The following is a 25,081-nucleotide window of genomic DNA, read 5'->3' as shown; positions in this document are numbered from 1 at the left end:
ATGCCAAATTTTTTCATTTCAGGAAGTATTTGTTCCTCAAGATGGTAAATTGGTTACCTGGTATAGTTGTGGACCAACTGTGTATGATGTATCTCATATGGGTCATGCTAGGTAAGTATTTACTAATGTTACCTGGTATAGTGTGTAGACCAACTGTGTATTATGTATCTCATATGGGTCATGCTAGGTAAGTATTTATTAATGTTACCTGGTATAGTTTGTAAACCAACTGTGTATGATGTATCTCATATGGGTCATGCTAGGTAAGTATTTGTTACCTGGTATACATTTAGTTGTGTTGCTCGAAATCATGAACTATCCAATTCTATCAATGTCAGTAGATTGTAAATTTGAATGAGAACTGACATATATACTATGTATTTCAGATCCTACATATCATTTGATATATTGAGAAGAGTAATCAGTAATTATTTTGGTTATGATGTATTTTATTGTATGAATATCACTGATATTGATGATAAGGTAGGCTTATCTTTTAATAACCCTTTTGGAGAGTCCTCATGATTTTTGAGGACCAAACTTTTGTTCCATATTTTAATTACCGGGCATCTTAAACATTGTCAAAATAACCTTTTGACCTAACCAGGCTTTAACCATTGCACATAAGTCAGAAGAGCAGTTAAGAACAACAAGATTGATTACCTTGTATCATTCAACATGTAGCATGTACCTCATAGATATATTTTTTCACCTTCTGCATTTAGAATCACTAGTTTAATTAATATTGGATGATTGGATACAAAAATCAATGTCAGAAATCTTTTTTTGATATGGTGGAAGCCTTTCTTTCATTGACACTTCAGAAGTCGTGTAATTTTCAAGTTTGCCTTGATTGAATTTCAACAAAATTAAATTAAATTTTCATTGCGTGGACAGCTAATTTATTTTCAAAAAGATCAATACACCGAATGCCGTCTTCAACTTTCAAGGATTTTTTTTTCTTGTGAAAATATTTTTCCTTTGCATTTTTGTGTTGCAATGTCCGCAAGTGACAAAGTTAATTCCAACTAATGAAAAAGCTTGTTATCAACACCACAATTCTTGTTCATTTCAGTTATCAAATAATCATCATCATTTTCATTAAACATGTAACTCTCGGCTGCCGATTCCTTTACAAAATGTCGGCATTTCTAACCTCAGTAGTAATGATCTTTCAGAAATGTCTTCAAAGATACTCATTTTCTCTTCAAACTTTTGTGAGTCATACTTCAGTAAGCTAAGAAGAGAAGGGTGAAAGTGGCAATCGTCGTCTGCATGAAAATTGACCAAAAGTCTATTGATTATGACCAATCGACAAAATCTTGCAGTCATTTCTTCCTGGCTTTCACATCACCTTTTCAATAATGGTGGAACATATAGATTCAGAGATTGATAAATTTGATAGAGTAACCTAACTTTGATTGACATAGACTGTCGTTTTCTTGTAATTAATAGCCTTAAAATGGCCGACGCTTATTACATTTGCTTAGTCATACCCATTTAAAAAAAATATATTATGGAAATATTTGTTATCTGGTAGCCAATGGCTTAAAATTTACTACTTAATCTGTCGACTGAATGTTATTAGACTTATCTTAATTGTTATGAGTATTGTCAATTTTTTTTCTGTAATGGCGTTATTTGAAAGATTGAGACTATAAAAATAACGATAGCATAGCACATTGAATTTAAAACAAACAAATACAAAAAATGTAGGAATAACTCATTACATTTGTGTACCCAAATCACCTCATCCGTCAACATATCAGAACACTTTGATGAGTGAAATGTCATTTATTTTGCACAACCACAAGAATATGAGTAATATAAAAATATTGGTGTAAAACTTACATTACATAAAACAACTCAAATATCTAATAATGCGCATATTCCTAATGGGTTAAACACAATTATGATAAAATATGTCAAACACAGTCCCAATCTGCTTATAGCTAGCAAACATTTTCATGTAATTTCACATACTCTTCTTATATTTATGAGTCTCTGTGCCAGCCTCCCCAGACTGCAGGGGGTACGAATAGAGACTGGGGGACAACTGTTGAGGGCAGAATTCAAAACGCGGTAACCCTGTGGATGCATCATAATCGCCAGTCTCTCGTGGAACGTTTTGGTAGAGGGTTCTGGCATTTTGAAAATTTTTGAAAAGTTGAATGGATTTGGAGAATTCTGACACATATTTTGAGGCAAAAACATATAAAAATCAATTTTTTTTTCATTTTTTTAAATAAATTTGGGGTTCAATTGGGGTGCCCCCTCTGTACCCCCACTTGATTGCCCATGATCTTCAACTAGTGTAGAAAGGCCTTTTCATTGACATCAGTTAAAAGGACCATGTTCACCATTCGTTTGACTAATAATAGTCAGAAACGGGAAATTTTTTTTTCTAAGCTAATAGTGTTTACAGCTCACCGTTGAATCCATGAGTGTCTAGAATTATATGATTTGAAAGTCAAAATGAGGACTCTGTCATTGTGCCATATATAGAAAAGTCATAATTATACAGAAATAGAAAGTAATTTTGAGGTGTTTTTGAACGAATTACATGAGTTACATGATATATTTAAAACCCAAATTAACCCCCAAAGATGGCAAACCTTGGTCTTTAATTAGCTTACAGTAATTTAATATATAAAAACATGTAGGTGTACAGAAAATCAAAGCATGAAAATCTGTTTTCAGCACCATAGAAGTGTGACCGTGTTAATGTATTTTATCATATAAATATTTAAATATTTCACCTTTTTGTATATCTAATGGAATCTATGTACATCTTCAAAGTTCAATTTGGATTCAGCACTTGATGCATTGGTTCCTTTAAGGATATACTACTACTTTGGATGACCAAAAAATTGAAAATTTTAAATTTGGCCAAAATGAGTCTTTGTTCATCAGTGGACTTATCTGATGTCATAACTATATAACATAATCTCTCTATAATCCAATAAATCCATAACTAAGTAATAATTCATTAAACTAAGTATATTGAAACATGCTCAGAAGTGTGTTTCAAAAATTACTTAGTTCATCGGCATATCGCCTTTTAAAAAAATTATTTTCTTTATTCATGGCACCTGGTTAGTCTAACTGATGAATATATCCACTTGTTGACCAGGCAAGACCAGACATCACTATTGCAAATACAATTCAAACTTAATGGCATTTGCATTGGTGAGATCATTATCTAGCAAATTACATTCTGGAATTACCGGAATCACAGGATAAGATAGGATATCAGAGGCCTTAGTATAAAGCCTTTTTGGAACCTTATGCCTTAAACTCAGTGGCTTTACCAGTGTTTGGGGGGAGCAAAAATAGTTTGTACCTCCAGTTGTTCCCCCAATTTCATTTCTAGCAACATTTATAATTATGAGTTTTATTTACCCCAAAATATGTGTCAGCATGTACCAAATCTCTTCTATTTTTCCAAATTTTCTTGGAAGAGAACTCTATTGAAGACTCTACGGATGTCTTGAGCCTATGCGCTCTACAGAACTACCAGATTTTGAATCTCAACTCCAACAGTTGTCCCCCCACAAAATCAGTCTGCCCCCATTTGTACCCACAGTCTCTGCATTCTGGCGCCTGAATGTTAACTGCAAGTACATTTATATCTATATTCATTTATAAAATTCACTTCAGACTTTCAAACAATGGCTTATGATATACCATCATCAGAACCCCCACAAAAAAAGCGACCCAATTTTTTGATGTTCTAAGTGATAAAATGATCAAAAAGCCGGGAAAGATTGTTCAACTTTAGAAGTAGCCTTTTTATTTATGTTTATTCTCTCGGTTTCTTTGAACTGGTAAAAAAAAAAAATTTCTGCAACAAAATAACTAATTGGTTCCGCATGTCACTCACAATCCTTTACAAGTGTTAGTTACTAGTAGTCTGGACTATTAAAATACCTCGACACTAGGCCGTCTGCTTGGCATTAAGCAATGCATGTAGGGATCACTGCGTTGACTCACCCTTAAATTGATGAAGCCTTGTGACTAATTTGGCAGGAAAATATTGTGCCTTAGGGAACATCAAGTGTTGTCTTATGGCTGTGGAAGATTTGTGAGCTAGTCATTGTAGCAGCGAGGCTTTGTGGTCCACAAAATAGTCGTAAAAAGTCGGCAGTCCACTTTTATCAAGCCATTACTAGTTTCTTTAATATGAACTGTAAATTACGTTAATTATGGGTTATCTAGTTTCGCACAACACCAAGAAATAATGGAGATGAAATTATAGTGAACACCATTCTTTTACCCTTCACTTTAATCTTTCCCAACTTTAGTTTTCTTCTTTTGAAAATAGCCATAGCTTCAGGAAATTGAGACCTAATGATCATGGATTTAGTTGGTTTACATTAGATCTGGTGACTTCATAGTACATTGTAATCAATTCAGATTGAAATTACTCTACCAATGATGGTTTCATTTTCTAAAATTTAATAATGCATTTTAATTATTTGAATGAGATATTTATCCTACTTTTGTTGACCTCTTTGGAATATTAGGTTGTATCATTGATGCTTAGAAAGGTTAGGAAAGCACTGGCACAGGTAGGCTTAACCTCTAATGAGAGTATTGTTTGTACAGTTAGTTTGAATAATATGATATAATTTAAATATATGAAATTAAAATCTATAATCTCTGAGAATATGAAAATATATAAATGAAAATGATTTGAATGGAGTTTTACGTCCTACTTCTTTTCACCATGCAGGGTCTAATGAAGGATATTTCGTCAGGACAGCAGCATTGGACTGCTCTTTTCGCTTCCATCTTTCAAGAGATCTTCAACTTGCACCGTCTGTAGCACACGGGGACACGGTTTATTGTCCCATCCAAATAGCTACTCGCCTTTTCCATGTCAGCCCCTCTTACCTGCATCATTGACAGGCTGACTTAATGGGTGGACCACTGTCAAAAATTTTTGAATTTACTAAAAGATCATCCACTGTAAGTTCTTTTGTGGTCATGTACTTGATCACAGCAACATAGTGTGTCCATTTAATACACAGGTTGTCCATCGAGGTATTGTGCATTTTTTTTTCTCTCTCATTCATTCATTCATTATATTTTCCCCATGGGCTGAATGTTAGACAGAACCATGTCCTTGTGTATTGGGACTAATTCTGACCCATGTAAAATAAAGAGTTTATTATTTATTATCTGTTTTATTTTTTCAGATCATTGTAAGAGCTAGACAGCGTTACCTTCTAGAACAATATAAACTTGAAGCTCGTACACCAGAAGTGATTTTAAGCGATACTCAGGAAGCAATGAAGGTGAGGTTCCTTAAGTTACCAATGCATCTTTTCCTTCCTTATTTCTCTAGAGAGTTCGGTCTTTTGATGAAGATTGTGTTTAGAAACCAAAATGAACGAAGCGGGTCATTTTTCGTACAGCAGAAATTCGAATCTTGTTCATTTAATAGAAAACTATTTTACTCAATCTCAATTCTCTAGAAAGGTATTAATTGACATGTTCAGCCATTTTGAGTCATCAACACAAAGTATTTTTTGCACCTTACATACACCCAAGAGACTATGTTTAATTTTTGACGTATAATTCAATCCCCCTAGTGGCAATTTTATAACCACAATTACATGCAATTTATGCCGTTTTTCATGGCTGAGGCTGCCATTATGTCACAGCATTGCAATTCCCACACACTCGGCTATAAATTAACTGTTAATAGATTGTCTATTGTTGGCTGTGGCCAGAATTGAATTGGAAGTCTGTGCTGGAATATTGAATACTAATTCTTTCAGTGTTTTTAAACCTAGGCCAACATATTGAAAGTCTTCAGTTTGAACACGAAAATTAGGATGTAAAACTCCATTCATTTCATATCTTATCAGTTCTTAACACTTAAACCATTGTCTTTTGGTTGAAAAGAATGAGCATCTGACATTCAATTAGTTTGATCATTAAATTTTACATGAACCTTACTTCAGATTTACATACAGAAAAGTGATATGAGAAGCCAAAATTAGGCTCCAAATTATTGAAAAAAGATGCTTTCAGAGCCTTTCTGTTTGCAATTACATACTGAAAAGTCTTATTTATTCAAAGTGGCCAAATTAAGCTAAGGGGTAAAATGAATCATTGGAAACTTGCAATCCTGTATGCCATCTGCCTTTCTGTGTTTAATTGCAAATTCACGTCAAGATAGAATGGTGCAATGGTACAGTCGACATAAGTAGCTTACAAAAAATTATAGAAAAGTAATTTTGAATCCCTTTAAAGAGGCATTTTTTTGGAACGAAAGTTTTTCATTATGCTTTTTGGAAGCTGTTACAAAACTACTGTACAGCAAAACTAAATCAAATTGCTTAATTAAAAATTAGTACTCTCTGTTTTTAATTAAACCTTTTAAAACAAATTCAAGTAGATACATGTAAATAGCATACTTTAGAAATATATTCAGGTATAATTAACAATGTTTTTGATACTAAAAATTTTGCATACTGGCCCTTTAACTCTTTGTTTTATGTTTAAAAGCAGAAGAAATCAATTGCGTTGTTTGATCAGTACCAGTCCAGAATAGTAAAATGTTTGTTTGCTTTCTACACATGAACAACCATTGACAGATAGAACTCTTGTTTGATGAAAACTGGCGCATCATGACCAGCTCAATTAATCAGTCTCCAGTTATTAATTACTTTACTCTTCTTTATAGTCTGTGTACAAAGGGAGACCACTCTGGGGAATACGTCTGCTTGTAAACTTTCAGAACTTTCTTCCTGCCTTCCTTGTCTAATTATTACTAATTAGTAATCCCTTTTCAGATATTTTTGAAGAAATTAGAAACAGAGGAAGACCCAGACAAAAAAGCCATGATGGATAGAATGAACATCAGCATTACTGCAGCCATTAAAAATTTAGAGCAGAAATTGGCATCTGGTACCAACAAAAATGACGTGGAAATTGCAAAGGAGGTAAAATTAGTGTGCTGTGTCATTTTAATATTGATGCCAATTTTGACTGGAGTATCTGTGGGACCAAGATGTTGGTCTGTTTTGACAACCAAAATCCATTTCTTCATCCGTCTGTCTCAATATAACCCGCTTTGTATTTCATTTCAGTGTTCTGTCATTGTATTTCTAATTGACTGAACCTCAAACTTTTTTAAGTCACAAAACATCTTTCTTGTCATTAATCCTTCAATATCATAATGGAAGCACAAAAACAAGAGAAGTATTATGGATAGATATTTCTAGAAGATTTATTACTTTCAATATTTCATTGTGGTTCTTACACCATCATCAAGAATATAATCACATTGAAAGTAATAAATATTCTAGAAGTATCTATCCGTAATACTTGCCTTATTTATCTGTCATTGATCTACTAATGATTTTGCAAAATTTTCCCCAACATTAGAGCTCTTTTTGGAGCAAATTTATAAAAAGTCACTACTTGATCCACATTTGGATGAAAGCTATCTACTATATTTAACTTTCCATGCAGTTCTTTTTTCATATGATCCTTTATTTTAGCGACTTTTTGAAGATGGTAAAGACATTCTGGGAAAATGGTTAGATACGTTAAAAGGCTCAGAAGTGAAAGATAATTCCATATTTCAACAATTACCTAGACAATTTGAAGAACTGTATCATAAAGATATGAAAGCTCTTAATGTAAGTATAAGTTAGGGCTTGTCAGGAAAGTTCACGCCATCGAGTTAGGTCAAAAGGTTAATTTCACAAAGGCTCACGAAGGCTGTCGTTAGACCCTAACTGAAGTGGTTATATTAAAAATAAACTGAAACTTTTACTTTCGAAGCAATTAATGAGTTGATGTCCATTGCGTAATAAAATGATGCCAGATTATTGGTTTCATACTAACTTATAATGAAATGATTTACTGGAAATTAGACATGACCAAAATATTGTTTTTATTGCAGGTTCTACCACCTGATGTTTTAACTAGAGTAAGTGAATATATACCAGAAAATGTTGAATATGTTGAGAAAATCATCAAAAATGGATATGCGTAAGTTTTTTTTTTTGAAGAATAAATAAAAAAATTAATGACTGGATTGTTTAGTTAAAACTTTCAGATATGTTAAGGGACACATTTCTTTTGATTTTGGTGTATAGTTATCATAATTTGAGCAACAAAAATTTTCGACACCAAAAATAATGGAATGCCCCTTTAAATAATATAATTGTCTCATCCAAATAACTTTAGGTCCATTGCCCATAACTTTATTGATTGGAGAACGCCTTTTCTTTATTGAATTTGAATGATTTCAATTTAAGATATGAATCAAATGGCTCAGTATATTTTGAAACCAGTAAATTTGATCAAAAGGATGGACACCATTATGCCAAATTAGTACCAGAAGCTTATGGTGATGATAAAGCGTTGGCTGAAGGAGAAGGTAAGAACTTGATCTATCATTTGTCACATACCCTGACAGCAGATTGCATTGGATAGTATTTTTTGTAGGGAGAATTGGGGATGCTGCAGTAGATCTAATCACAGTTGGGTTTTGTGTGTGAATGGACATGTTATTCTAACATCCAAATCTAACCAGACAGAGGAGACAGCCGCAATTTTGGGCAATCTCAGATATTTCGCCCCCCTTCGGACGTAAACCTGGCTCCGCCACTTTCTCCATTTTAATTTAAAAAGATTTATACCATATTTCATGTACTGTCGATGTTCATTTCAACCAATCACAGAGCATCATGGAGAATCTGTGTCTAAATATTTACTATGAATTGTGGGATAGCGATACCCAAAGTAGAGCGATAAGCCAATGAGATTATGAGACTGTCGATACTCACTTGTAAAGGTGATTTTGATTGGCGGGAGAGTGGTTCGTGATTGTCTGCTATAAATAGCTTGAAACATCACCCATACATGACCTTGGAATAAATCTCGTTAGATTACAATAGAGACTCTTTGTATGTTGTATGTTTGGTTGAAGCTCAAGTTTTAATTTGCAAGAGCATTCTTTCAAATTCAGGTGAATTAGCTAGTGAAGGTGAAAAAAAGAATGCTAGTGATTTTGCTTTATGGAAGGCATCAAAACCTGGAGAACCAGCTTGGGATTCACCTTGGGGAAAGGTAGGTCTAAAGATGTAATTGTTACTGCAAATAACACAGTGATTCTGACACTGAGATGCTAGGATTGATTCCTTTAATTGATATGAATTCGCAAGACTGAGAGACTGTGATAATAAACGACATGTTCATTCTTTTAGAGCACCTGACACTACTCTTTGATTGGCTAAGTCAACCTGCCATTTATTTTGTATATATGTGCTGGCAGGGTATTCTTACTCTTCTAGACACCTGATACCACTTTTCATTATGAAATACTTACTCACTTATGATTGATTTACTTCCTCATATGAAAAGTTCATTAGCAACTGCCAATGTTCCACCAATATGTGATTGGATATCAGGTTTCTATGCAGTTTGGATCGTTGGTACCTAATTTTTTATTAACAAGAGTTACTAAAGATCTCACAGTTGGTTGGCAGGAGGACTTGGCAATTCAAATCTGCTGTTGTGGCAATATTTAAACATCATGCAAAAGGAAGCTGAGAAATGGTGTTAATGGATTGTAGAGAGGTTGTGCAAACTTTTTATGTAGATCTGGTAGCATCAATTTTCAGTCAGTCGGTCTTTTCTTGCAATTTTACTCAAACTAAGAATGTTATGACATCACTATTGCAAAAACTGTTAATATCTAAAAGCATTGGTGATGGTGACGTTATAAAACATTTAGTTTTATTGGAATTCCAAGAATCACATACATCTGACTGAAAACTTTTGCAAGATTTAGAAAACCTTTTTTTTACAATTCCTTTAAAACTTTGTATCGAGCTTCTTTATATTGTATATTTATTATAAACAGGGTCGACCAGGATGGCATTTAGAATGTTCTGTAATGGCCAGTTGTATATTAGGACAATCAATGGATATACATAGTGGTGGATGTGATTTAAAATTTCCACATCATGATAATGAAATAGCACAATCAGAGGTATGATAATTTAATTTTTGATATGATAATCAGTAAAATTTGATTTGCAAATGAATGTGCAAAGCAACCCCCAGGAGTGAATTGATGCAGGGGCTCAGATTTTGTGCTCAGCTGTTGCAGGTAGGGCCTGTTGACTCGAAGCACTAGGAGTTCTATAATCTGGTAGTCTATGTGTCCCCCTCCATGAAAATTTGAAAAATGAAGAGCTCAGAGAACTCATTTCTGATGATTTTTACATGTACAAAGACATTGCAAATTAGTCAATCTCTGCTGAACTGAAAAAACTGAATTTTTGCTGGGGCCGAGCCCCTGTGAACGACATGGCTGGTGCAAAGAGATATGAAATCCTTAGCAATTTTATCAAATGATACTTAAATTTTGTTGATTTGAGTTGGTCATTTTAGTTTGTTTCATAATGTGTGACCTTTAATATTTCAGGCCTATTATGATAATGATAATTGGGTGCGATATTTTCTTCACACCGGTCACTTGACTATAGAAGGATGTAAGATGTCCAAATCTTTGAAGAACTTCATTACCATCCAAGATGCTCTTCAGACCTACACTTCCAGACAAATACGATTCCTCTATTTATTACATTCCTGGAAGGACACATTAGATTATGGTAAACCAACTATGGAGATGGCAGTCCAATATGAGAAAACTGTTAATGTAAGGAAATTATATTTAGAATCCACAAAGCTTCCAATAAGCTTCTCCCCAAAAGAATTGGCTCCAAGCTTACAATAGGCTACTCCTCCAAAAAAACAATCGATACCCTGGCCAATGCTTTCTAGGACCTTTTATTTGACTTGAAGAGCACAGCATCAAACTTTCCCATTTTTGAATTTTGCAAGAAAATCTGACTTTTTGACAATTCAACTCGGGCTAATACAAGCCATTGACCAATTTTTGAAAGATCTGAAGAAATTTGGTGTACTTTTTGTGTTCCAAATGAATAATTTTGTTACCAGAAAGAAATAAAAGCTTGCAAACCTATGACGGTATCAATACCGACACACTTGAGGGCAGGTAACTCCTTTTTTGTATATTAAGCTTCAGACTACAGTTGTGTGAGTGAATTGATTTTGGTTTTTTTCTATTTAGGAATTTTTCTTCAATGTGAAAGATGTTTTAAGAAATACACCAAGTGTAGGTGTTGAGGGATTTGACAAATGGACTCAAGATGAAGTAGAATTGAACAAAAAGTAAGGGCAAATTTTTCTTTATCGTAAGACAACCTTTTGATCAATCATTGTGTATTAATCAACTGAGCTAGTAATGTATCCTGAGTTTTTGATTTAAGGGGATTGTAAATAAGTTTTCCAACTTTTTATGTGTTTTGTCACTGTTAGCGTTGATCTACACAATTTTAATTTTTCAGTTAGACGTTTATGGTTTGGCAATTCCACTTTACCAAATTTTTAAGATCTCATTATTTCAAAGGCCCTTAGATGTTATTTAGCACGAATAAATAGTATAGAAAACCTCCTTTCATAGATGGAATTTTTGTTCAGAGCCTAAATTATATACAGTATACTTCTCATGAACTACTTATTATGTCAAGTTAGAATTAAGTATAGATTTACAAGCCTCATTTTTGGGCAAGAGTTTTAAAAAGTTCAGATACCAAGAATGGTTTTGTTTATAATAAGGTGCTCTTGTTTATTTGTAGGTATTTAGAAACAAAAGCTGCAGTTCATGAAGCTCTTTGTGGTAAGTTGTGCTGTAAAATTTATTCTTTTGAAACAAGTTGCTTTCTGTAAGTGTAATTTAAAGATGGGTTCCCTCATTTTCATTTCTGAAAATGAAAATACTAATACTTATATGAATAGAAAGTAGAGGTGTTCTAATGACTTGGAAAAATACCAGCTTGTCTCATAATATATGTCCATAATTAATTCATAATTAGCTAAATTATAAGAGAATTACCAGCATAATCCCAATGAGTACCCAATCAAGAAAGGTCAAAAAGTATCTTTTTGTTTATCCAGACTGTACATACATGGGCATTTATGATTTATGATTGGTTAAAACTCGTAATTATATGCAATAAGAACATAATGATATGATTAAGAATACATGATAATTTATTAGAAACACCAATTATTTAAATAGTTTGCTTAATTTGACACTAAAAGAATAAGGATACCCATCTTTAAACTTCTGCCCATTTCACTATTATTCAAGAAAATGAAAACATTTTTTTTTTCAGATTCAGTAGACACTAAGACTGCTTTAAAATTGATAAAAGATCTGATATCTGTAACCCATGTTTATCTTAATAAAAAAGATAATGACAAGTCCAGACCAAATAGACGAGTAATATTCTATATTGCTTCCTACATTACTGAAATATTAAAGGTGAGTGGAAATGCTCTAAGCAGGGGTATATTTAAAGGGGAGTATGACAACATAACAAATAAAAAATTTATTCTACTTTCACTTTCAAAATTTCTTTAGTTAGATTCTCCTGCTTCCTACTTTAAAAAATTTTCTCCGACCCTTCTACATGACTAGGAATTTGAGGTTGTAACATGCAGTTATGTAATGTTACGAAAGCACAGGCACAGGCATGCATGCTTAACCTCTAGTGAGAGTATTGTTTGTACAGTTAGTTTGAATAATATAATATAATTTCAATATATGAAATGAAAGTCCATATTCTTCAAAATCTGAAAATATAAGAAGAAAAATGGTTCCAACAGGACTAAGGACGCTGTTGCCCTTGAATTGAATCCACGACCACCATTGTTTGATGTAACTAAAAAAACACTCTTACAGAATGCAAAACAGTCCATCCCTTCGCATAGAAATTCATCTTCAAATTAGAAATTGGGTAGATCTTCAAGCAACTTCTCTGCCAAGTTTTTAGAAAAGGATTATCAATGATTGAAGTGGTATATATTGCATTGGACGATTTATTAACTCAACACTATTTATACATGTAGGTATTTGGTACAATAGAAGATGATGAATCTGTAGGATTTCCACAAGGCTCTGATCTGACAACAAATGTAAGTTAACAGCTTTTTTGAATTTGCTATTTGAAATTTAAATTTTGACTGTTAATTGTTTAGTTTAATGCAAATAACAGGATTTTGTCAGCAAAACATTGTTTCATTATCTGTTTTTCATTGTTGTCATATGAGATAAAAGTCACATGACAAACCAGCACGCGTAATGTTTCTTTTGAACAATGGCAATAACATGCAGCCAACGATACTTGAACATTTAAATAGACTAAAATCTCTGTAAGTTGCAGTCTAATTGAAATTATTTTACAATTTTGTATCTTTTATGTTTTCTGATATGTTAAATCTCCATGGTAATCTAACAAGTTCAATCCAAAGGTCCGTCTCTAAGCTAGTATTTTTAACCAATGACAGTGTGTCATGTAAAATTCATTTCTTGATAAAATAAGGAATTGTGGGATATCAAAACTTCATGTAGAGCAATATGACAGTCTCTTTGGGTTTCCCTTTCCCAACATTCCTTATTTTATCAAGAAGCGGGTTTCACATGACATGCTTTGATTGGTTAAAAATTTAACATCTTTGGGATGGGTCTTTAGTAGAAAACTATTTAGATTACAATGTGGACTAAAAATATTAGGATAAAAGTTATTTGTTCATTGTTAATTTACTAGCTTAGTAGACCATCTCAAAAACATCTGATTTGAAATGCATTCATTACTTCTCCGGACAACTTATGACTGTGAATTCAGGATTTGTGAAATTTTTTGTATAAAGAGCCTACTATTGTAGTAGTGGCGGGTTTCGTGCTCAAAGCAGACCATGCTTACACTTTTGGAAACACCTGATGGTACTTCTCTATAGGAGTCTACTACTATACTACCTTTACTCCAAATTTTGAAATTCTTGATTTTGATTGACTAATTTTTACTACTCATTAAATTATATCATATGCTTTGATTCTAGATTGAGGAGATGGTCATGCCATATTTAACAGCTATGGGAGATTTTAGAGAGAAAGTCAGACAGTCGGCTAGATCTGCTGTCTCACAAGGTTAGAACATTGGTGTTAAAGGGAGTGTTCACCATCTGTATGACCAGTTGTACCTTATTTTCAGAGGCGATTTTTTTTAGCTAAGCTAATCAGTGATAGTGTTTATAGCTCACTATCAAAATTTGAGCTTTCAAGTCCATGTGTGACTCTGCCATATATAGAAACTGAAATTTTCTAGTACTTATTTACATATATTCAAGACCCAAATCAACCCTCCAAAATGGCAAACCATGACCTTTATGATTATAATGTTGAATCAAAATCTCTTTTCATCCAGTCAACTGGCAAAAGGATCTAGTTATCCTCTTTTAACAAGGACTGTTCTATTTTCGCTTCTTTCTTTCCAATGATAGATTTGTTGACTTCAGTACCTACTAGGTTTTTGTCAAATTGAGAGAAGTTTTAATTTTTGAAAATCCATTTTCAGGAAAAGACATGTTAAAAGCTTGTAGTGATGGAATTAAAGATAAAGGTTCAATGACAGGTATGTATAAAGACCAAGGATATTTCCTATCACTTTTTTGGGATGATGTAGATATTGTATCCAGTCTTTTTTCTAATGTATTGCATTCCCATTGTGTAGCTTGGAATTTCTGTGATATGTCACTTGATGTACTGGAACACAAGGTGTACCTAAATTCTTGAAGAGGTCATGCTATATTGCTCTATGTGCTATGTTAAAGCATGTATTTCAATTTAAGAAATTTTAACACAATGCAATTATGTAATATGTAGTGTTGCCAGATCAATATTTCTAGGCTGAAACATGTATTTCAGTTAAAGAATTTCCATTTATATTATAGATGTAGTGTTGCCAGATCAATATGTATTATGTATGATAATTTATATGAGTGAATGAAAGATAAAAGTTATACAATTTTATGGGGGATTTAGATTCATGTATTTCAGTTTGGAGATATTTAAACAATGCAATGATATAATAAATGTAGTGTTGCCAGATCAATATGTACTATGTAGATAAAAATTGAATTATCTTATATGGATCTATGTTTTTCAGTTAATGAAATATTAAAACTATGTGATGATGTACGAGATGTAGTGTTGCCAGAGTTGGGTGTCAGATTAGAAGATAAAGAAGGGAGACAACCTGTGATTAAATTAGTCGATAAAGAAACCTTACGTAAAGAACGAGAGGAAATTTTAAAGGTAAATATCTAGGACTGCAGCCAATCGGTGAAACTCTTAACATGACTGGTCATTGTCAAAAATCGTTCGTGTGCCTGTACAGTTAAATAACTCGATTTTAAGCTCTTATAATCAATCAAAATCCAACTTATTGCATTTGATTTAGGCAGAAGAATTAAAAAGATTAGAGAAAGAAAAGAAGGCTGCTGCACAGGTATTATACTATTCTACTATTATTGAACATAAACTTTTTGTTTTTTTTTTAGAAATTTTTCAAACATCTGTTGGGTTGTGCCTAATTGGTTCGTTCGAACTACTAGCATCACTGTACGAATTCAGTTACGTCACATTAAAATTTTACCTTTTTATTCCCTTCTCCATTGTTTTTAATTGTATCAACATCTACTTTTTTTGGAAAGTATTCTCTGAGCCCTGTTTAACGTTGTTTTATTCAACTTGTCTTTTGTTCAAGGCTGAGAAAGACAAACAGAAATCTATTCCACCATCACAATTATTTCTACATGAAATTGATAAATATTCTGCTTTTGATGAAAAGGTATGTGCACATTTTTTTGTTCTGTCATTCTCATAATTTCAAATCAGGCTACAAGGCTGTATCTGCAATGACAAAAAACTTGTCTTCTGTCAGATCTTGAATGGCGAGTGTACAACCCATAGAAACAACCTTGTGTAATTTTTGATATAGTCACTCCAGTAAGGGTCTAAAGACAGCCCGTTCGACTTAACCTAATAAAGACGTGTCACAAAATACTAGCACTGGAGAGGGTAGAAATTTGATTGTTTAAAGCAGACGTCATGGAGTTAGGTCGAAAGGTTAATTTAAGTTCCTGAGGGCTGTCGTTAGACCCTAACTAAAGTGGCTATATAAAAAAAATAAAATCAGATTGTCTAATTATTTACTTTTACCATATTTTTTATTATCAGGGAATGCCAACTCATGACAAAGCAGGAGAACCACTTAGTAAATCAGCTCTAAAGAAACTCACCAAACTATATGATGCTCAAGATAAGAAATATCAAGATTATTTGAAATCTCAAAAACAATAAACTTATTGTACCACGAATGACCACAAATATTTTAAATCCACATTAATTTATTTGCAATGTATTTTGTCATACGAAACAACGTATGTTTCTTATATGGTAATAACACACACGAACGTAGTTCACAACCATTTTAAATCTCTACCGCTACTTAAAGGAATGCTACGTCTTAGAATTTAAGAATTTTAAACTTGGCGATTAAGAGCCAGTAGATATACCTGGTGTCATAAATAACATAACAGGATCCTTATATAATCCGATAAATCAAAAAAACTTAGCAAGTATCCATACTTAACTATTGAAAAACGCTTAATATCAAGATTAAGCATTTTTCAATAATTACTTAGTTTTTTGGATTTTCCAATCTTCTAGACTTTACAGGAATTCTGTTATAACTTTATGACACAGGTAAGTTAACTAATGTATATATTCTCATATTGCCCATTTCGAGATCTTAAATTTTATGTTCATTCTTAGAAATAGTATCACTTTAATAAGTCGAATTTCGATAAAGGTTACAATATTGCAGTAAAGCCTTCAAATCAATATTAAAGCTTTAGACATGGCTTTAAATGTGATTTGAAAACTTTGTTGAAATATTATAATTTTTGAGAAAATTGGACTTATTAGGTCTAGGAAGAGATTCAAAATGACTATGAACTACGTTGTGTGTTGTGTTATTTCCATACGTAAGTAGTTTCTTATGTGTATTTTGTATGATGTGCTATTGTTATTTTTGTGTTACTGTGTGTATTGTATTAAATTGTATGGAATATTACTCCAAGTACAATCATTGTTAAGTATTTAGAATTAAAATTTGAAGAATGACACAGTCTGCATAAGTGATGACATTTGAAATTCATTTCTATGTACTCTTTTATGTAATAACTTTTTTGAAATGAATAAAGATAACAATTTTATGCCGTCTTCAAAAAATGCATGCTTCAATTTTTGTACATTTATTCAATTGTAAACTTCCCTACCTTAATTTCATTTTGAAAAAAGATCTGGGTAAAAAGAGGTAACTAATTCTCAAAAGCTTTTTTGAAAAACCACATCATAAACACAAAGAACAAAGCAGACAAATCTGATTTTTGTCTAATAATGATTTTCCATAACCCAATTTCTGTATGAAATGCTATGACACAACTTAAACTTGCACAAGTCATACCGTATATTTGCGTGTATAATGCGCATTTTTTAACTCATAAAATGGCACTGGGGATGTGTATGTTACACTGTGGCAAGTACCTCTATTTGCTATAAAATAATTTTTTGAAACATAGTCATTATTGTATATTATATATTTTATTAGTTGATGTCATAGACTAGTTGATTATAGCTTACTTCAAGGGATATGGTTATCAAAACATTTGCCCAAATTTCAGCTTCATGTTATTTACATTAAAAGAACAGCCATTTTCGGTGGTTGTTTTGGGTCTTGAATGTATGTAAATAGTCTTTAGAAGTAATAGAAATATACGAAAAATATAACAGATAATTCACACTGACTAAGGAGCAATCAGTCAAATAGATGGCGAATCTGTCTTTTTAAAGGTCATCTGCAATTTTAAAAAGCATAAGTGGAAATGACCCTAGGCTTAATCTTTACTAAAATTCCAATGACTCTAACAGATTTAGGAGAAATTTAAATGACTCTATCCCTTAAAGGTTATGTATTATTATTAGCATCATTCATTTATTCATAAAATTTTGTATATATATTTATTACATCATTGTTATGGATAAGGGACCTTTTCAATATATAAATTTGCATTGCTTTTGATTTTGATTTGCATGGCAAATCGATTTATCCACCTTGATTTATTTGCTCTGTATTTTGCATGATGTGCTACTGTTATTTTGAATATCTGTGTATATTGTAATAAATTGTAATGAATTTTAGAATTAAAATTCTTTGACATTCAAAGTCTGCGTAAGTGATGACATTTGACATTCAGAGTCTGCATAAGTGATGACATTTGACATTCAAAATCTGCATATGTGATGACATTTGACATTCAAAATCTGCATAAGTGATGACATTTGAAATTCAAAGTCTGCATACGTGATGACATTTGAAATTCAAAATCTGCATAAGTGATGACATTTGACATTCAAAGTCTGCATAAGCGATGATATTTGACATTCAAAGTCTGCATAAGTGATGACATTTGAAATTCAAAATCTGCATAAGTGATGACATTTGAAATTCAAAGTCTGCATACGTGATGACATTTGACATTCAAAATCTGCATAAGTGATGACATTTGAAATTCAAAGTCTGCATACGTGATGACATTTGAAATTCAAAGTCTGCATACGTGATGACATTTGACATTCAAAGTCTGCATAAGTGATGGCATTTGAAATTCAAAGTCTGCATAAGTGATGACATTTGACATTCAAAATCTGCATAAGTGATGACATTTGAAATTCAAAGTCTGCATACGTGATGACATTTGAAATTCAAAATCTGCATAAGTGATGACATTTGACATTCAAAGTCTGCATAAGTGATGGCATTTGAAATTCAAAGTCTGCATACGTGATGGCATTTGAAATTCATAGTCTGCATAAGTGATGACATTTGAAATTCAAAATCTGCATACGTGATGACATTTGAAATTCATAGTCTGCATAAGTGATGACATTTGAAATTCAAAATCTGCATACGTGATGACATTTGACATTCAAAACCTGCATAAGTGATGACATTTGAAATTCAAAGTCTGCATACGTGATGACATTTGAAATTCAAAATCTGCATACGTGATGACATTTGACATTCAAAGTCTTCATAAGTGATGATATTTGAAATTCATAGTCTGCATAAGTGATGGCATTTGAAATTCAAAGTCTGCATACGTGATGGTATTTGAAATTCAAAGTCTGCATAATTGATGGCATTTGAAATTCATAGTCTGCATAAATGATGACATTTGAAATTCAAAATCTGCATACGTGATGACATTTGACATTCAAAGGCTGCATAAGTGATGATATTTGAAATTCATAGTCTGCATAAGTGATGGCATTTGAAATTCAAAGTCTGCATAAGTGATGACATTTGACATTCAAAATCTGCATAAGTGATGACATTTGAAATTCAAAGTCTGCATACGTGATGACATTTGAAATTCAAAATCTGCATAAGTGATGACATTTGACATTCAAAGTCTGCATAAGTGATGATATTTGACATTCAAAGTCTGCATAAGTGATGGCATTTGAAATTCATAGTCTGCATAAGTGATGACATTTGAAATTCAAAATCTGCATACGTGATGACATTTGAAATTCAAAGTCTGCATTAGTGATATTTGACATTCAAAGTCTGCATAAGTGATGGCATTTGGAATTCAAAGTCTGCATACGTGATGATATTTGACACTCAAAGTCTGCATAAGTGATGGCATTTGAAATTCATAGTCTGCATAAGTGATGACATTTGAAATTCAAAATCTGCATACGTGATGGCATTTGACATTCAAAGTCTGCATACGTGATGACATTTGACATTCAAAATATGCATAAGTGATGATATTTGAAATTCAAAGTCTGCATACGTGATGACATTTGACATTCAAAATCTGCATAAGTAATGATATTTGAAATTCAAAGTCTGCATAAGTGATGACATTTGACATTCAAAATCTGCATAAGTGATGATATTTGAAATTCAAAGTCTGCATACGTGATGATATTTGAAATTCAAAGTCTGCATAAGTGATGACATTTGACATTCAAAGTCTGCATAAGTGATGACATTTGAAATTCAAAATCTGCATAAGTGATGACATTTGAAATTCAAAATCTGCATGCGTGATGACATTTGACATTCAAAGTCTGCATAAGTGATGACATTTGACATTCAAAATCTGCATAAGTGATGACATTTGAAATTCAAAGTCTGCATACGTGATGACATTTGAAATTCAAAATCTGCATAAGTGATGACATTTGACATTCAAAGTCTGCATAAGTGATGGCATTTGAAATTCAAAGTCTGCATAAGTGATGGCATTTGAAATTCATAGTCTGCATAAGTGATGACATTTGAAATTCAAAATCTGCATACGTGATGACATTTGAAATTCATAGTCTGCATAAGTGATGACATTTGAAATTCAAAATCTGCATACGTGATGACATTTGACATTCAAAATCTGCATAAGTGATGACATTTGAAATTCAAAGTCTGCATACGTGATGACATTTGAAATTCAAAATCTGCATACGTGATGACATTTGACATTCAAAGTCTGCATAAGTGATGATATTTGAAATTCATAGTCTGCATAAGTGATGGCATTTGAAATTCAAAGTCTGCATAAGTGATGATATTTGAAATTCAAAGTCTGCATAATTGATGGCATTTGAAATTCATAGTCTGCATAAATGATGACATTTAAAATTCAAAATCTGCATACGTGATGACATTTAAAATTCAAAATCTGGATAAGTGATGATATTTGAAATTCAAAGTCTGCATACGTGATGACATTTGACATTCAAAATCTGCATAAGTGATGATATTTGAAATTCATAGTCTGCATACGTGATGACATTTGACATTCAAAGTCCGCATAAGTGATGGCATTTGAAATTCAAAGTCTGCATAAGTGATGATATTTGAAATTCAAAGTCTGCATACGTGATGGCATTTGAAATTCAAAGTCTGCATAAGTGATGGCATTTGAAATTCATAGTCTGCATAAGTGATGACATTTGAAATTCAAAATCTGCATACGTGATGACATTTGACATTCAAAGTCTGCATAAGTGATGATATTTGAAATTCATAGTCTGCATAAGTGATGGCATTTGAAATTCAAACTCTGCATACGTGATGATATTTGAAATTAAAAGTCTGCATAAGTGATGGCATTTGAAATTCATAGTCTGTATAAGTGATGATATTTGCAATTCAAAATCTGCATACGTGATGACATTTGAAATTCAAAATCTGCATAAGTGATGACATTTGAAATTCAAAGTCTGCATAAGTGATGACATTTGACATTCAAAGTCTGCATAAGTGATGGCATTTGAAATTCAAAGTCTGCATATGTGATGATATTTGAAATTCAAAGTCTGCATAAGTGATGGCATTTGAAATTCAAAGTCTGCATAAGTGATGACATTTGAAATTCAAAATCTGCATACGTGATGACATTTGACATTCAAAGTCTGCATAAGTGATGATATTTGAAATTCAAAATCTGCATAAGTGATGGTATTTGAAATTCAAAGTCTGCATACGTGATGATATTTGAAATTAAAAGTCTGCATAAGTGATGGCATTTGAAATTCATAGTCTGCATAAGTGATGACATTTGAAATTCAAAATCTGCATACATGATGGCATTTGACATTCAAAGTCTGCATAAGTGATGACATTTGAAATTCATTTAAATTTTTGTGACATACATGGTTTGCTATAAATATTCAAATCATTAAATTTGGCTTAATTTTTTTCTTTCGCATCTGTCCCGTTCTGCCACTTTCGATTTTACCCCTATTCCCGCTTCGTCTCTTTCCCAGTTCGCCCCTTTCAGGGACGGCGCCGATCTGTCGAGACTGGTGTTACAAATAGGGGACAGACTGACTCAATGGGGAACAGCTATTGAGATTGAATTCAAAATGCGGCAACTCTGTTGGGGTCGCAAACCTCCCAAAAACATTTACGAAAAATTGAATTGAAAATCATTTTTTAAATTTGTCAAATATAAGGTGGGGATACAATATTGGGGGTTCAAACCATTTTTCTAGAGGGGCAAAATGTGTAAATAACTTATCATAGAGTTTTCCTTCCCATAAACAATTCTGCGGCTCCATCTACTGATTCTAAAAAAACGCAAACCAACCATATTATGTCGATGTCATATTTTTAAGTGGCAAGTGCGCTTGTTAATGAAACTCTTTATCAACCCAACAAAAGAGAGATTATCATGCACCCCTTTTCAACAATTTCGCAGTATATTAAAATACAATTAATAAATCACCAGTAAATTAAACATATTCACAATGACTGGGTAATCCGATAATACACGAGCGAGCTTTTTCTCTTATTGTTTACCTGGTAACCAACAACAACATGTTTTAACAAGATTGCCTTTCAGATTTCATACAGTTAATAATACTATAATGAGTAGTCTATTAAAACACGAGTATTGAATTGTGAAGACCTAATGGACGATTAACCTGGAGTTTATTATCTTCAAGAGGATACGTGTCCCGTAAGTGCGGGACAGTGAAAATGGACCTCAGGAATAGAAATAACATTAGTTTAAAAGAGAAGTTACAGAAGCATTACTCCATTAAGAAGAGCCAGGGATTTAGGTTAACTCCGGCAATATTAAATCGATGGGCTCCCATTTGGTATCTAATTGTGATATTCGGCGTTGCATATTGGGGTATTTTTGATGCCTTGCCATCTATTTATAAATTCAGCCCGGCGTTACTTCAAATAAATACGATTTTTGGATGTTTTATGTTTCTGGAAGTGATGGTCAACTGGTTGTGTATTCATTTTGTGGACAGCAGCTACCAACCTAACTTACATGGTACCAAACCAACCGAAAGTCACGAATCGGACGTAAGTTCCAACTGTTCCTTACCATTACAAGAAAATGGCCAAAGTAATAATACCGGATTCAAAGTGTACGTCGCATCTTCATTTTCGGAAGTTGACGGATGTGTAAGTCGTTCAGAATATCCGTATTGGTCGTGGGTGCCTTGTCTGACTTGTCAACGTCTTCGACCTCCGCGTTGTCATCACTGTTCTTTGTGCAATAAATGTGTGTTAAAACGGGATCACCATTGTTTTTTTGCCAGGGCGTGTGTTGGCATTCATAATCAAAGACATTTCATGGTGTTTCTATTCTGGACATTTGCAGGAACCGTGTATTCCACCATTCATATGATTCCGTATTTTTACTACGACATTTCTCCATTAATAAACTATGAAGACATCGTACCTCCTGTGTCGCTGATAAGAGCTGTATTAGGATACCAGTTTTATTTTGTGGCATTTCTCATGTTTTTAATGTGGGGACTTTTGCTCTTTACTGTTTTGAGTGGTACCCATTTTGTGACTCATATTAAACTTATATTCTACAGTAAGACAAGTTTCGAGTTTGATCATGGAATTAATATCCGAGATACGAGAACATTTCAAGAAAGGCTTCATTCTGTGTTCGGGCATTACTGGGTTTTAAACTTTATATTACCTTTCCACACGAAATATAAACCGACAGAAGATCCTGTTTTATGGCCTACTATTAAGGTGCAATAAATTAGAAAAAAAACCCAGAAAAATTGTCATTTTCTAGGGGTACAGTATAAGAATATTGCTCATTTTTTTTAATAGAACAAGCATCCTTGCCAGAATTGCTAGTCAGACGCCAGAGGCAGCTCGCTAACATAAAGGTTCCGTTGTTCTATCATGGCATAGGTTGAAGATTTACCAGTATTGCGGCTCCAGCCATTCCCACTGGAAAATAAATAGCAATTGTCCAGTGCCCCCTCAGATCTTTTTTTGTCTTAACAACCCGTGGTTGCAAATGAAATGGAGTTTTACATCCTATTTTCTGCACCATGTGGGCTAATGAAGCTGGATTCGGTGGTTAAAGATTACCAGTTGCGGCGACAGTGAAGGAGGGGGGGTCATTTGCAATCCTAGAAAATTGATTTGTACCCCAAATTGCACCCCATTTTATGTTAAGCAAAATATGAATGGTATACAATTTCATGCATGACGTTCACTATAATACTTGCAAGTATGAATGATATTAACATTATGTTACAGCGATTGTTTAACATCAAATATATGGATATTATAGCATTAGGGAAAAGACTTCATCATCAGAGGCTCAACTACCATAGGGATTGGTTGTACCATGTCCACGAACCCCAAACCCTAGAATAAATTCAAAATTAACAAAAAAATGTACCTAAGTATTATAATCAAACTAACCAACCAGCAATATATAAATGAGTGAAATAGCATTTACTAAAGACTGCAACTCTTTAAATCTTCCATTCCAAATGACTTACGGAATGCAGGAGAGCATATGTCAAAAAGAAAATTCCTGAGTCGACGCCCACCCCAACCCCAACAGAACATAGCTTTACATTACATATAGCAAAACGCTCAGTACGCGACAGTGCTGTCTGTAATGCTCAGAATTCCTATTTCCTGAAGTATACGGGCTACATGTAGTCAAAAAAGCTGGTCCTTAGACAGAAACTTGCTGGTTCCTACCATTTGGTATTCGGTTAACTCGGTGACATGTCAACTCGGCGACAAATTTTTGTTGGTTAACTCTGTTACGTCAACGAGATGACTGGTATTCCCACAGGTAGCTTTTATGCACATTGGGGGAGAGCTAGAGAAGCACCCAGTCCAAAAAACCGGGTTACATCGATTTCCGAGACCCAAAAAATTCGACCCAAAAATGGATTTTGGTACCACAGGTAGCTACCTGTTGAAATTTGCCAATTTTGCCTTTTTTGAAAATCCAGATTTTGAAGCTTCACCACGGCCAAACCACTTGAGATAGGATGCTGAAATTTACACAGCAACTAGTTGATTGCATATTTGTGGATAATTACAAAGTTTTTTGAATTTATCGGATTATATAAGGATCCTGTTATGTTATGTATGACACCAGGTATATCTACTGATGAATATATGCTCTTATTCGCCAAGTTTAAAATTCTTCAAATTTATGTTAATTCTAAGACGTAGTATCACTTTAATATCCGGAGATCAGCTTTAATAATTCCAATGCATGGTATTTCAAGTCCATTAGC

The 25,081-nt window shown here is 33.1% G+C and overlaps 2 protein-coding genes across 2 annotated transcripts in view; both read left to right on the top strand.

Annotated features, from left to right (window-relative positions):
* LOTGIDRAFT_237933 (hypothetical protein) overlaps positions 1–16,299 on the top strand; it is a gene marked incomplete at its 5' end in the record, with an annotated part of 29,680 nt that extends 13,381 nt beyond the window's left edge. Inside the window, 20 exons of the mRNA XM_009048518.1 lie at positions 23–111; positions 387–483; positions 5,202–5,300; positions 6,807–6,956; positions 7,518–7,658; positions 7,925–8,013; positions 8,283–8,404; positions 8,996–9,096; positions 9,893–10,021; positions 10,460–10,693; positions 11,129–11,229; positions 11,697–11,737; positions 12,237–12,385; positions 12,973–13,038; positions 13,963–14,050; positions 14,478–14,534; positions 15,069–15,217; positions 15,363–15,410; positions 15,669–15,752; positions 16,142–16,299. Of these exons, the coding sequence (XP_009046766.1) occupies positions 23–111; positions 387–483; positions 5,202–5,300; positions 6,807–6,956; positions 7,518–7,658; positions 7,925–8,013; positions 8,283–8,404; positions 8,996–9,096; positions 9,893–10,021; positions 10,460–10,693; positions 11,129–11,229; positions 11,697–11,737; positions 12,237–12,385; positions 12,973–13,038; positions 13,963–14,050; positions 14,478–14,534; positions 15,069–15,217; positions 15,363–15,410; positions 15,669–15,752; positions 16,142–16,264 (2,157 nt within the window). The 3' untranslated portion in view covers positions 16,265–16,299. The remainder of the gene's footprint in view (positions 1–22; positions 112–386; positions 484–5,201; positions 5,301–6,806; positions 6,957–7,517; positions 7,659–7,924; positions 8,014–8,282; positions 8,405–8,995; positions 9,097–9,892; positions 10,022–10,459; positions 10,694–11,128; positions 11,230–11,696; positions 11,738–12,236; positions 12,386–12,972; positions 13,039–13,962; positions 14,051–14,477; positions 14,535–15,068; positions 15,218–15,362; positions 15,411–15,668; positions 15,753–16,141) is intronic.
* Positions 16,300–23,012: 6,713 nt separating this feature from the next.
* On the top strand, positions 23,013–23,201 carry LOTGIDRAFT_80064 (hypothetical protein; the record flags this gene model as incomplete). Its single annotated transcript, XM_009048517.1, has 1 exon — positions 23,013–23,201. A coding segment is annotated over one exon (189 nt), but the record flags the coding sequence as incomplete, so codon positions are not given.
* Between the last annotated feature and the right edge of the window lie 1,880 nt (positions 23,202–25,081).

This window comes from Lottia gigantea, assembly GCF_000327385.1.
Source record: "Lottia gigantea unplaced genomic scaffold LOTGIsca_123, whole genome shotgun sequence".
Taxonomy (NCBI): Eukaryota; Metazoa; Mollusca; class Gastropoda; family Lottiidae; genus Lottia; species Lottia gigantea.
This window is presented reverse-complemented; position numbering and strand designations above follow the sequence as displayed.